The sequence below is a fragment of the Sander lucioperca genome, chromosome 8 (assembly GCF_008315115.2).
Source record: "Sander lucioperca isolate FBNREF2018 chromosome 8, SLUC_FBN_1.2, whole genome shotgun sequence".
Taxonomy (NCBI): Eukaryota; Metazoa; Chordata; class Actinopteri; order Perciformes; family Percidae; genus Sander; species Sander lucioperca.
In genome coordinates, this window is record NC_050180.1 from 4030667 (window position 1) to 4045961 (window position 15295).

Sequence of the window (15295 nt, forward strand, 5' to 3'; positions counted from 1 at the left end):
TCTTCAGATGTGACGTTATTCTCTGTCAAAGTGACGTCAAAATGAATGGAAGTCAATGAAATGCTAACGGGGGGTGATCGCTTTGTAGCATTAAAATGGCGCCATAGGAGGTTCGCGGTCCGAGGATAAGCTTACCCCTTTGGTCCAGAGCAACGGGATCTGTTGGTCCACTCTTATATACTGTCTATGCTTACTATCAGTCTATGCTTACTACGTGGGACTAAATTGCCCTGAACTTGGACTGTCAGGGATTTCTGTTTCCAGGTTCTCTAAATCCCGCCTCCTTCTCTTTAACTGGACCAAGCCATGGCCCTGGCCTTCAGCAATGACGCATTGGACTCATGGATGTATTAAGCATGGATGTATTTAGAGAACGATTAAAGAGAGATTGGACTGGAGAAGCTTTCTGTAAACTCTACAAGACAAAACTAAGGGCAACCAAACGTCAGTCACTCAATATTACAGAACTAGCATATATATACAGGGGTCTTTAGTATTTTTAGGCCAAGGCTTTATATTAGATTCATGTTAATGTACTTTTTTTTTTTTATATATATATATTTTAATTTTTGAAATAAATAAAAAAAAAACGTTAAAAAACGTATCAAATAATAAGTTGGCTGCGCCCCTGCAGTAACTCTGATGACCCGCTAGGGGTCGCGGACCCCCTGTTAAAGCTCTCTAATACAACCTAGATTATATTTCTTATGTTGTAGGAATCAATGAATAACTAGAAGTTGGAATATGTCAACGTGTGAAATACACTTTACATGGAGATTATTGCTGCTGTAAAACTAAAAGAAAAACAACTTCTGCATCAGATGTCTGACATTTATTTTTATCACTAGTATGAGAGCAACTTTATGTAATTTTCCAGCCCAAATAGCATTGCTTTATGTACCTGTTTTCTGTTTTGCTTTTAACTCACAGAATCTCATTTTTAATTTGATAAAGTTAAAGTACAACATAATGCCAGGGGATCTCATGTAACAAAACATGAGAATAAAATAAATGTACAAGTGCCTGCATGGTTTTAATAGTTTTAGCATTGGTGCTGGCATCAGTGATGGCACTTAGCCCTACACTATGCTGTAGTGGGATGAAATGGTCTCCAGTTTTTTAGATTGCGAATTTAAAATGAGCAACAACAACAGGCCTATTGGTAGGCCTATGTATCACAGAAAATAAGTAATTTTAACAAAATAATTCCATAAACAAACAAGCCTGTGAATCGAAATGTAGCAAAGGTTTCATTTTTTTATGTTTATTTGAATAAGGACGGATGTAATGTACAGCATTACAGCATTTATTTAATTTAATGCCCGTCCCTAGAAGGGCTTTAAACAGTCATAAAAAAACAAACATGAAATATTGCGACATTATAATAATAGTCTTCATAAAGCACATACGCACACAAGGCACATCCATCTCATCCCCCCCACCTCCCTCCACACACACATATACACACACACACACACACACACACACACAGACACACACACACACACACACACACACACACACACCAAGAGCCACCCCCCCCATGTGACTACAGTAAAGCGATTATCAAGTTTTCAATTTCATTTTTAAAAGCTTTTTAATTTTCTATTGCTTTTAGTTCAATGGTCAGCTCTTTCCATGCCTTAGCTCTCTTAACACGTGTTAACAGGTTGTGGTAGCAACATGCAAACAACGTATTAGTTTATTATTAAGACTAAATAAATTCAATTCACCTCCTAAGGAAAAACTGACATAGCCTATATATACTAATTTAAAATAGCCTACATCGCCGATACAGGATCTCAAATAATTACTAAAAACAGTTAGTAAAAACACTGTCATTAATAGGCTTTATGACGTTTATAAACAAAGGCTAGCAAGTCTGTCTAAAAAAAAAAAAAAAATAAAATAACAAGAATTGGATAGACACAAAGACACACCAATAGCAACCTTCAGAGCGTCATAAATTATCTCTGGACGCAGACATCATCGATGCCACCAATAGGAGCCGCGGGGGCGGGAACGTGCGCCTCTATTTATTTTTGGACGCCGGTGCTTCTGAGTCATCGCCCCTCAGACAGTCAACGTGGTTGAGCACACTTCTTAAAAACTGTTCAGCTTCTACCGGACATTTTTGGAACCACGACGTTCTCTCTAATTGCCTGACAGGATTGAGATGTTACAGTTTAGGTTTTCGACAGTGCTGAAGGAGTTGTTTGAAGCCACCCTCAAGCGTCCCTTGTCCGGCTCTAGACAGAAGACCTGGTTACCGACCCGCCGCTGCTGCTTCGGCACCGCCTCCGTTGATGCTAGAACAATCTCTCCTCAACTGAAGGTCCTCCATGCCGCTACCTACCGCCCGGCGCTCCGCGCCGCGCCCTTTACCGCCCCGTTCCGCTCGTACTGCACAAAAACTGAAGGGGCCGTGGAGCTGGACGAACAGCTAAAGAAGGATGTTGTCAGCCCAGAAGAAGCCAATGAAAAGTAGGTTTCAAGTACGGAACAAACTGCCTGACACCATGGTATGATGGTACGGCTGGCGCTTATGGCGAGTTATGACGCATACAGGCGCAAGCGGATGTTCGCCAACCTTCACAAAGGCTGTGTCAAAACCGCATTAAATAGCGCTCAATAAATAGCTAACTTAACACCCTGCATCTTAACATGTAAGATACAGATGTATTGCTTATACAAAGAGAAAATAACCTCACCCAAAACACGTGTAATATATAAGAATGAATAAGCTAGCTAGTAATGGCCCATGTAGATAACGTTATGGCCTTACAGTAACAGCAGCTATCACAGCATGTGTGACTTATACCGGGTGCAGCCTCCGATGGTTTTGTGCCAAGTAGTAATATAAATACGCCGCCTTAAAATACCAACGCAGCAACTTAACCCAAAGTTAATTAGGATGTTAGTTGGCCGGCCTTGACCGGCTTTTGTAGCGTTAGGTTAGCTAGCTGTCCCTGTGGAGATAATACGCAGCATGGTGCGGCAGGTTTGAAAGTAAAATAGCAGCGTTTCTGTCACCGAAGTGGAGGATAAAAACAAACATCCCCATTCAAGTTTTATAAGTGAGCAGAGTTACCACGTATAAACTGTATGTGGCCCCGATGGTCAGAACACTCATTTTGTCGATTGGTTATAAATACTGCTGCCTGGCTGGAGACCAGTCGGAACTGTTTTTTTTTAGCTTCTGGTGGTTTTCTAATGTGACCTTCTATTCTCCTTGGGTCACAGCTGCAGGGCTGATCCAGACTACTGACAGTACCTGCTTTCTGTCCTGTACAGTAGGACCCTAGTCTGATAGAAAGTGGAAAACCTTGAGCCTATGTTTGGCTTCCACTGCTTCATGGGATTGTAATACATAGACAATATAGTAAGTAAAAATGAATTACAACGTTTATATTTGTTAGCTTAGTGCACAGTAGTAACTGTAGTAGTAGTTTTCCTATCATGTTTTCTCTACCTATCATTCCCTGACATATTTGTCGTTTTTATAATGTCTGGAGAAACACACACACATACACACAGGTCAAAATAATGTAGTCATACCTGTAGTGACTTTCAGCAAAACTAATAATGGCTGAACTTGTTCCGGACGTGTTTTCTGGGCTAAATTTAAACCAAGTTTTAGTTTGTATTCAGTTTTAGTGTTACAGTAGTTTTAGTGTGTTTTTATTAGGGCCAGGTATAATGTCTCAGACGTATGCAGCTACATATACATTTAAAGTACATGGTTAGAGAATGGCCTTAAAATCCCAGTGAAATAGAATTTGGATAATCTTTAGCTTCTGTACTGTGACTTATTTCCTAGTCAAACGGAATATTTGAGTGGCAAATCCTTTGCATTTGATTGAACTGCAACAAAGTGGGTAGGATTAGAGTAGTGCTCAGAATCAGAAATCAGAAAAAGGTTTATTGCCACAGTACATTTATGTGGAATTGGCCTTGGTGAATGGTGCAAACATAAACAAACAATATTAAACATTAATATGAAATATTAAAAAACAAAAATATACTTATACAAAATACATACAAAGTACGGAGCTACCAGACTCTGGGAGCTACCATAGGGAGCTACTGGGGACTGTTGGCAATGGCTCTATACAACCTCTAAAAAACCCATCCCCAAAAAACCCTCTTAAAGTTTTTTTAAAAGGTTGTGTTAGGGGAAGCCCCAGGTTACAGGTTACGTTCTTGTAGTAGAAAATGGCTGTGAGTAGGAGTTTCTGTTTCTGCAATAACAATCAATCTCATCTCTATTCTGAATCTTTTTTAGGGGAAATTAATTAAAACGATTACATTTTTTTTGACACAGCAGGGTTTAGTTATCAAGCTGGAGACTGAGCTGTAAGCTAGTAGTAAATGAAGGAGGAAAGGCCAAACCATTGGAGCTGTTGTCTGGTATAACTGACAGGAACATATAGTGCTAGATTGCTATTAACTTATTAAGGCGTCACAGACATGTTGTACAGTAAAAGCGTTCTGGGCTCACAGCCATCTACCCTGAGCAATTTATAGGATCAGTTACAGCTTTAGTGGGGGGAGGAGGTGGAAAGGATTAAGATATCAAAAACTGACAAATAACTGTTGTGATACACGTGACACAAACAGAAAGTGAAAGACACACTTGGTGTTAAGCTCTAACACACAGCTTAGTGAAGCGTGCTAAGTCACTGATGTGACCTTGCTCAGGATATTTCCATGCTCTCCGGCCAGATAATTGAATGCCTTTTGAAACCTCCCATCTGCATCTCGAACATTGAGTCCATGTCGTCTCCCTTTCACATCCTTTAATCTATGGTAATCTTAGCATTTCTTGAGCCTCCAAAGCACCTATTGTATGTACTATTATTTATTGTTCTGTGTCTCCCAAAACATGCACTTTTTTACTGAAAAGCCAGCTAAAAGAACTGCAGAGAACATAGAGGATTGATGTAATCAAGCATGTTAAGATGGCTAGACCAGTGACGTGTGAGGTGAATCGAACAATATACACACGCACAATATAGTGCTCTATGAATATAAAAATACTGGCCATGTACACTGCGCTGTAACCCCACAGACCTATAACTCCTCCAGAGCAAAAAGAGATTTTAAAATCACGACTCAGTCTTTGCCTCGTATCCAGGAAACTCAGAGTAGTCTGCTTACACCAACGAGCAGTCATCCACAGGCTAATGGACTGAGCCATCTGCCTGGGAAGAGGACGAGGATTTTTAAATATACCAATGTAGAGAAACTGGGTGTTTAAGGCTGCATTTATTCACACCTGATGTGTTTAAGCAGTTTAAACAGCCTCTGGTTCGTTTGCCCATTTAGTTCAGTTCACACACCATCCACAAGATTATGTGATATGGATATGTGGCAAATATTAATTCTTCCATCTGCCCCATCTTGTTGCAGTTAGCTGTCCGTCAGTATTTATTACCAACGAAGTTCAGCTGCGAAATGTCAGGTTTAAACAAGTATCTCTGTATAAACTCTTCATGACCCAGAGCGCAGCAGGACTTGCTGTTAATCTCAACAGAACAAGCTTTCCTGTTGCTCCTCTATGGTTTGTTTCCCACTGGGATTCTGTGTAGCGACTATGCTGGATAAGCCATTGAAACTGTCCAGAAAGTGAGGTAAACTGAAGGACTACTACTGCTACTAAAATGACTAGAAGTAAAAGGCAACATTTGGTCAATGTATTTGTTTGGCCAGAAAAGGAACTTGACAACACATGTGAACACAGCCATTTTAATACTGACGTTAATGCTACGCATCCACACTGTGCATGGATTGTAGGATGTCAGTATAAGGTCAGAGGCCGGTCCGAACAAACAACGACAACAATGGTGGGATACTTTGAAGAGAAACTTTTAGAATACATTAAAAATACAATAAACTTGTCAAGTTTTGCCATTATGTTTACAGTGTTAACGTGACAAAGTTCTCAATGAAGGTATTCAGTGTCGGCCAGCGATCATTCAGCTTTTATCTGCTGCCTAGTTGATACACTTTAAAAATGTTCCTCAGGAAAGTATGGGAACAATTCCAATCATGCTGTAGTCACTTGTCTATGGATACAAATCATGAGCCTTAAAGGGACATTCCAGTGAGTTAGTATTGCACTTCTGTGAAGTTAGGGGACTTGCAGGAGACAGATTATAAAAAGAATTTTAAAAAAACAATGCAGCTGAGGCTCCTATGCTTGGTACTGTAAATGGACGTGGTTTGTTACTCAGTGTGTTTGTTAAATATTTGTAGTCCCCATTAAGCTGAGCAACTGTGATGAACACTGACATTATCAACAAAGCTCCTCCAGAGACAATACACAACTATTTTCCCAGGCTGGGGATGACGCCGCATAGACTAATAAATTGATTCTGATGTGCCCATTTAATTGCCCAAATACTTCCTAATTTCCCCTCATGTTTTCTGTGGTCGCTGCATAAAGTGCTGCCACTTGGGCCCTTTCACGCTTCACAGCAGAAAGTGCACACTCTAGAAACAAACACTCTTCCCCTGCTAAAAAGTGTGCCGGTGGTTAATGAGCTTTTCACAACCTTGAATAATTTCTCAGTCCCACTTGCAATGGCAAACACTCTTATTTTGATCAATATTGAGATCACGATTAATTATCACGATTATTTGTTGATTTTAACCAAAACAAATTTTATTGTCACATAGGCTAATTATAACTGCGTTCACATTCATATTGTGCTACATTCCTGCCAATCCATCCATATTGTGCTACATTCCTCCTTTGTTGAAGGATACTATGAAGGAGTATGCCATTTCAGCTGTTGTGCGACCGCTTTCCACACATGCGCGTTTGCCGTGAAAAGATACAGGCAACGCAATTTTCTGTTCACGTTAACGGCGCATAAAATCCCGGTATCTACTGGACGAAATAGCAACGCGGATTTCGGTGCCTCATTATAATGCCACTTATATGTCTGCGTTGCGCTCTGATGCTCCAAAACAGACGTTAGAGGCAACAGAAACATCGCTGCATGTCACGCTAGTTAACACTAATAACACGTTACACAGCAGGTAACGTTAGCCTACCATTAGCTACAGCAGTAACTGGATTAAACGTGGCTAAAATGCTGACAGCTAAACGGTGTAGTGTGACTGTATTTCACTGTAGAGGATTCCAACAGCGGGACATACAACAGTCTGCCGCTAACGCTATGAGCTAACAGACACAAACTAGCACTGGTCACTGCTGTTGTCTGAAAAACTACACAGACGGGACTAAATGTTGCGTTTACTGGTAAACTGGTACACCTTATTACCGACTGCTTACTCTGTTTATCTGTTCTGAATTTTCCTCACGTTACTCTGTCCTCTGACTGTTTACATCTAAACCAAGCTGCGCGGTGCAGGGAACAACTCTGATTGGCTCAGGGAGGCACGTGATCAGACAGTGGTTTACGGAGCTTTGAACATTTTTTTTGATACGCTATGAACGGAATGACGCATTTTAAATATCGCTCAATCACGCGAATTTGATCGTGATTAAAATTTGATTAATTGTGCAGCCCTATGATTGATGCTTTATCATTCTATCCTTAATTATTATTAATTATAAACATGTCACTGTCAGGTGAATCCTAGTTTGCCTTGTGACTATGCAGTGCACCTGTTGACTGCTGCACGAAAGGGCTGTTGTAGTGACAGATGTCAGGTCAAAAACACTCCCTTTGAATTAGGCATGCCCGACAGACAGCATTTTAGCCGATCTTGGTTTGTTGTGCACACGTTAAGGCGCAGTTACCTTGGCTGTATGTGGAGTGTTTACCCTGTGGAGAGCAGAGGATGTGCCAAAAGAGATGAAGGCAGGGAGGAGGTGCAGACTGAATCCTGGAATTTCAAATGCAGATTTGGCCCATTTGCAGCACAGCTCAGTGTTAGTGATGTCAGTGAGTACGTTTACATGCACACCAATATTCCACTATTATTCCGAACATGACAATATTCCAAATTTGATAGAGGTCATGTAAACAGCATATTCCGGTTGGATATTCCGAACAAGGCCTTTTTCCGAATATAGCATTTTCCGATTAAGACATGGGGGGTATTTCGGTATTATTCGGGTTTTAGAGGCATTCTTTGGACATGTGCATGTATACAGGATGTATATGTGTCTTAATTAGGGTTTTTACCCCAGTTTACGGCCTCTTGCCTGTTTACGGCTTACAGTCAGCTCTGTGCGTTGCTATGGTTGCTGTACACAAACCAACCAGCCAACAGTTTGCAAGGCTGCAGACCCGAAGAAGACTTGGATATCAACAGGTTTTTGGATATACGCACACATCGCTACGCCGACCTTTTCAAGAAGCTGGTTGAAGGAATGAAAGAGGGACGCTGTTTGCACGGTCCAACAAGTCCGCCACTGCTGGTAAACTTTGAAAAAATCGTATTTTGCACGGCTACATGTAACAACGGGAATCCGGGACTATTAGTGGAATACTCACTTTCATTAGCCATGTATACAGCTTAGTCGGAATATCGTCTTTTTCAGAATATTATGTGATTGTAAACATAGTCATTGTTAGACCAGAAGCATCTAATCTGTGCCACGTAATGCTTCAGTTTAATAGGGTACTTGTGAGGACAAGTTTGGCTTTTCATGGAAATTAACATTAACGTTAAAGTTATAGTGCCTAGTTTCTGTCTCCCCCATGAGGAATTCTAATCCATCACTTCCATGATTGCGCACCACCCCCACCCCTCTAACACACAGTTTGTAGTAGCCAAGGAGGACACGGAGAATTAAAAAAACATGATGGACTCTTCAGAAGAGGTAATTATCTTTGCTCGATTTTTATTTTGCGCAAAAGTCGCCGGACGACACCATCTTCTAAACACAGCCATACTGAGAAATACAGAGAGAGCTTTGAGAAAACATTATGACTTCTTGAATGGGATGCATGGTCTCTAGAAACAGGATGTTAAGGCGAGACACGGCAGGCAAAAACATTGTTTTTTTTCACTGGTCAATTTTGAGATTTTGGGCTATTTGTCTTCAATAACATGTATTCTTTCAGACTTGTGGTGAAAAAAAGTAAAAAGTACACATTTAGGTCTTTAATTTACTACACTTTGTCTGTTTGCGTCGGTAGATTTCTCCTAAATTCAACAAAAGTTGGAGTTCTAAATCATCGCGCTGCTCCGCGATCGCTGTCTGCACCCTGTCATCACATATACCGTTGGAAAGCTCTCTTTCTCTTTCTTTCTCCTGTCGGATCCAAATATGGTCTGACAGCGTGATTCGTTCAGAATGGTCACGTGACGTGCTTTGACATTTCCGCGGTAGTTCAGAATGTCAAAAGAAATGCGTCAAACGGTCGAAAATCACCTCTTAGAAGACAAAAACAGTTGTCATTAGCAAGAAGACACAGGGGATTACAAACTCAGACAGCAGATGATGAAATGCCTTCACATAGTACGTCGATGTTTAAACTGTCGTTCAGAAAACAGGAGCGTTCAGACAGCGGAGGTAATCAGACTCTCCCTCTCTCCCTCTCTCCAACCAAGCAGTTTACAGAAATTCATAGCCTACATGTCATATATTAAATATGTAGGTGTCACATATATACTATTCTAATATAATTACTATACCATACTAAACAGATCTGTAATTGTGGGATCCTAAGTGGTGGTGAGTCCCTCAGGCTGTGGCAGGCAGATCCATGTTTATCAGTAGAGCTGCTGACACCTCTCCTAGGAGAACTACCAGCTTCTTTTCTGGTGTTAACTTTTTTTGGCTATTTTTCCGAGGTGTAAATCTCTTAGTGAAGATAATTTTTTCCCAGTGGAGGAGGAAGTGCATCTCTGTCTGACCCAGTTGGTGGTCACTGAGCCTGTCTCTCTCTCTGACCTGTCTGTCTGACCCAGTTGGTGGTCACTGAGCCTGTATTTAGTCAGCACTCAGAATGCCAATGCATGCTTCAACTCGGTCATATGGGCCCGATGTCCAAAAACAGTCTTTGTGGGGAAAAGCAGAGTTGAGGCTGCAGCCAGTATGGCTGGCTGTGATGGAGAAATTGTGGCTTCAGAGCACAGCCTGTCAATGCAATGAAGGATGACGACATGGTTAGGATCTCAAAAGCCAATAGTGTCCATTCCTTCAGCCCATAGCGGAGCCGTAAAAGTGTAAGCACAGCCAAAAAAGTGAAAAGACACCAGCAGGAGATGGAGGAGCCCTACATATGGTGCAGGCATGGATTAGACTGTAAACTAACTTGGGGGAACTAGGCTGTGTAATGGTTGTATTCTGTCAGTTCAAATGTTGTGATGTAATGGTCTTCAGTTGAAGGCCATGTTGACCTGTTGTTTTGGATGTTATGATCAGTGATGGATGAAGCAATAATGAGTTTTGGATGTTAAACAGTGTGATACATGGATCTTATTTTGACCTAAAGGGATATGTGTCTGGAATTCATGGCTTTCAATAGAAATTAGCGGAATTTTGCTATAAAAATCTTTAAAGCCCGTTTTCTCAAAGTGACTTTTCTCTCATACTCCAAGTCTGAAATCTTCACTTCAGTAGCACCTTTATACACCAAACTTTCCAGTCTTGTACCTAGTTATATTATGAAGACATTTACAGAGGGATTTATAAATATATTATTCCTAGCCTGATTTATATAATATTTTATTCCAAAAAACATGGTGAAAATCGATTTTTTTAAGGCTATTGACAGTATATTCTGATTTACAGGATAACAAAAGTAGATATCCATAAATCCCTCTGTAATTTTTTCCCCATCTAATATGTGAACACAATGAAAAAATAATTTTGAACCTGGCTTTATCCAATGCTCAGATTTTGTTTTTTAAAATATATGCAAATTAGCACATATTTAATTAGATACTGCCTAATTTGCATATTTAAACCTTAAATTACAGAAAACTTGTAATACATTTTTTTCTCATATTAATGTCAGTAATCAACTGGGAGAGTTTCATGGTGATATCTGCTAGTTAAAAATGTTACCCTATTCACCTGTAGTGTCTCGCCTTAAGAGAGGGACAGTAGACCATACAGGGCTATAGGTATGGAGAGAACATGACTTTGATTTGATAGGACAACCACATTTTGAATGCTGATTGTGTACTGAGCTGAGTTAGCCCCACTGCAGACCATGCTGCTGTGTCATGACTAGCGTGTGAAGAGGCCACAGTGTTGGCTTTATTAATCCAAGAGCCACAGAGGGCTGGGCAGGGGTAAAGACGAGAAAATTCCTGGAATTTAGACCTGGTCTAACACTGCAGCCAAAGTTACATGTCAGTTGACACGTAGTAGTGGGCCAAAGGGTTTGTGTAATCTAAATATTAGAGATACTGTACCAGCACTAAGTACTAAGCTGCATTCACTAATGGTGGTATTTGGTGTTGTCAAAAGATTAAAAAGATTTCCAATTGGTCTTGTCTCTATAACGCTTATTTCTGTCCTTCATTATTAATGCTTTGCACGCGCAAAAGTTGTTAGAACTGCATTTCCCAACACACAGCATTGGGAGCGAGTGAACCATGTAGCAGGGTTAAACAATAAGGGTTGCCCGATGGCCCGGGGCAAGTAAAACAACAAAAAGTACATATACTGTTACAACCCACAAAAAGTTTCAATCATTTTTTTTCGATCATCGTCTAATTTTTTTTTTTTATCGTGCTGTTAAAATATTTGCATAAAAAAGGTCTCATTTGCAGTTATTGTAGGTTTAGAAACTAAAAAATACAAATGTTCCAACTTAAACTCTATGAAACGAGTAGAAATGAGGGCACCTGAAAATGTATGCGGTCAAACAAATTACAGATAGAATCTACTGTCTTTCTGGGAAGTTAATTAGATTTAATAGTTTTTCTTTTAAATAACAGCCTCCACTTTCAGTATTAACTTTAACATTGTAAATCAAGATTTGTTGCTTTTGATAACCACTAATAAACCAGGCAAGTAAAAAAAACAACCTTAAAGGACAATTCTGGCGCAAAACGTTCTACTACTTTAGCCCATTTCTGTTTCAGTTTAGTTCTGTCCTTATCTCCTGATTTCCGGTTTTAAAACACAATGTTACCCATCAAGCACTACTTCCAACAGGAAACATTCAGTAATGTTGTCCTGCATTATGAAGGCTGTTCCACAAACAGACACACACGCCTCTGTGGCTAATGCTTACACTTGGATTGCATATTTCCAGTATGTGTGGCTCCAATCCCTCACTAATGTGATAAGACTATCAACAGCCACAGATAAGCTCTGTGTTTACACTGGCAAGACCTGTGGGAACAGGCTTTGTTTTTATTGGCTCATGCTAAAGGGCAGTTCTTTTGCATATCAACCATGCCTTACTTACATTTACATAACAAATGTTACATTACATGTCATTTAGCTGATGCTTTTGGGAGCTCATTCCACCATTTAGGAGCCAGGACAGCAAACAGTCAGGATTTTGTTGAGTGATTAGTTGTCCCTCGCTGTGAGGGGGCAGCAAGCAGGTTGGCTGATGCAGAGCGGAGTGGGCTGATTGGGGTATATGGTTTGACCATGTCCTGGATGTAAGCTGGGTCTGATCCGTTGGTGGCCCTGTATGCAAGTGCTAGTGACTTGAAGCGGATGTGGGCAGCAACTGGTAACCAGTGAAGAGAGCAGAGGAGCGGGGTAGTGTGAGAGATGTTCCTACTTTGCTGCTCATTAGGGGTGGGGAAAAAAACTAAATACTCAATACTATCGAATCGTAATACTTCTAGAATCCTAATACTTCTAGAACCCCATTAATGAAAATCACAATACAAATCGAATCGCCACCCATGTATCGTCAAAGAATCGAATCGGGACAAAAGCATATCGTCCTGGCCCTACTGCTCATCCCATGTATTTTACTCCAGGGGTCACATAGGTCTTTTACGTTTTTTTTGAGTACTTCATTCAAATGGGCTTACACATCTGTATGTGTGTGTGTGTGTGTCTGTTTACCACTTTCCAAACCTAGGAGAAGAACTGCAGGCATTCTCCCCAGTTTGGAGGACTTGCTCTTCTACACAGTCGCAGAAGGCCAAGAGAAGATTCCTGCTCATAAATTTCTCACAGTAAGTCCTACAAATTCAGGTCAGCGTGATGCTTGGTGCTAATGTCACAGCATTCATAAGTGCATTAACACCCAGGCGATGCATTTTCACTTTTGATTGTTTCCTTTACATTGTTTCCATTCAGAGGTGTTTCTAAATACTCTTTATTTTAGGCGCTTAAAGCCACCGGGCTTCGCACTGGAGATCCCAGACTGAAGGAATGCATGGACACCCTTAAAGAAACTCTAAGGAACACAACAGATGGCGTTACGCTGGACAGGCACCTATTCAAGAAGTAAGGCGTGTCTTGTCTGGATGTTTTATCTCCATCATGTACACCTACCACTTTTTTTAATCATGTTTCCCAGGAACCTTTTATATCTATCTTTAGCCTCAAAAAGCATTTTATACATTTTAATGACCATATTATTTTAATGAGCAAATTCAAACATACTTAAATGTTTAAATTTGCATAATTGCAAAAATGTATCCATCAGAAAGCATTTAGCAGCAATTCTGTTTTGTGTGAGTTGTGCACTCCCATTGCAATACATTCTATGATTGAGATCCTTCTATTCCTTAATAACTAAGTAGATAGATGGGATGTGAGGTTATGCAGCATTGCAATTATTGGTGGTTTCTTATAGATATTTCAACAAGATTCAACTATATGTTAGAAACCAACGTACTAATACTAATGTAATGTATCATCAGTAGACATAGTCTGGCTTAACAGATGTACGGTGTGGGTGGCTATCTCCTCCCCTTCTGCTATCTCCGCAATCTATTTTTCCAGGGTGCCGTCGCTGCCTCTAGAGCTTAGCGCCGCCCAAAAAGATTGCGATTGGTTTAAAGAAATACAAACAATCCAGAGTGTTTTTTTCCCGCCTATCCTAGAATGTCACCTCAGCCAGACTCCAGCGCTGTGGTCTGGCAATGCGAGACTAGCACAAACATAACATGAAGTGCCGTCTGTCATAGTAATGAAGAATTTGAGTTAGTGTAGTCCAGTAACATGCTGTATGGTGCAACAACCACTAGCTCTCTTCACCCCTCGAAGTCTTACAGAAAGATATACTTGGTTTATGTCACACTGGAGTCATGGTTGGGAGAAAGAGACAACCATCCCAACTGGATGTCAGTATAGCTGTAAATGTAAAATGCCCCATAAGATGTAGTTTTTACGTTAGCTTAGCAAGACTCTAGATTGCACTCAGTGACAAGGTTATAATTTTCAATTCATTTGTATTTTATTTTAGTTAATTTTTAGTGTTTGCGAGTTTTAGTTTCGTTTTAGCTTCAGTTCATCAAAAATATATCTTTCACGTATTATTTCATTTTAGGTTCAGTTTGAGTGTACTATAATAACCCTGCCCAGTGGGAAAATCACAACTTCCTTCCTTTCAAGTCAATAGATTTTTTGTAATTGTTATTTAGTTTCACTTCTAGTGTGTGTTTTGGTGCCATACTAGAAATCATTGTTCTATAAGTACCACGCCCGTAGCTGCCAGTAGTTTCTCACAGGACGCTGATTGGTCCGAGTCACGATGGCTCAGCCACAAATGCATTACTTGAAGCCTGACAAGAAGGATTTTCCTGTGATCTTATGATCCTGCGATTCTCGCAAGGTAGTGAGAGTCCAGCTGCCGTGCAAGGTAAACACCAAGGTGGTTGACGCTTATTTGTCCACAGAGGCGCTTCACTTTTCTCAAATAGTTTGGCCGTAGTAACCTGCAGTAGTAACCACTAAAATGTGAGCATCAACACGTCCCGTAAACCCTTGGATAATGTCCTACAGTCTGTGGTTCGATCATTTATCACTGTATGGATTCATATTGGATCACACTAAATGGATAAAAAAGCAGCTGATCAATATGTTTATGATGAAGCCTCTTCATCAGACCCTTTCTTTACCATTCATAGAAGTTTGTCAGACTTCAGGGTTGCAAACTTGGTTGACAAACTTTTTCCTCCAATTGCATGCAGTCCCAGTGTTTTAGCATGCTATTTGTGGTTTATTCATCAGGTGTGTCCAGAGCAACATTGTCCTGCTCACTCAGGCCTTCCGAAAGAAGTTCGTCATCCCAGACTTCCAGTCCTTCACCTCCCATATTGATGAGCTGTATGAGAGTGCCAAAAAGCTCTCTGGAGGACAGGTGTGTCCTTTCATCCATGCCTCTTTTTGTTTCTCTCAATCACAATGATTTTAGCCCATACAGATTCAGTT

At 40.5% G+C, this 15295-nt stretch overlaps 1 protein-coding gene across 7 annotated transcripts in view; it reads left to right on the forward strand.

The window, feature by feature from the left end:
- The first annotated feature begins 2052 nt into the window (after positions 1-2052).
- Positions 2053-15295, forward strand: part of glsb (glutaminase b) — a 64926-nt gene continuing 51683 nt past the window's right edge. For all 7 annotated transcript variants that reach the window (XM_031289625.2, XM_036004647.1, XM_031289626.2 and 4 more), the window contains exons 1-4: positions 2053-2484; positions 12993-13089; positions 13242-13363; positions 15095-15224. In XM_031289625.2, coding sequence (XP_031145485.1) covers positions 2177-2484; positions 12993-13089; positions 13242-13363; positions 15095-15224 — 657 coding nt within the window. In that variant the 5' untranslated portion in view covers positions 2053-2176. The remainder of the gene's footprint in view (positions 2485-12992; positions 13090-13241; positions 13364-15094; positions 15225-15295) is intronic.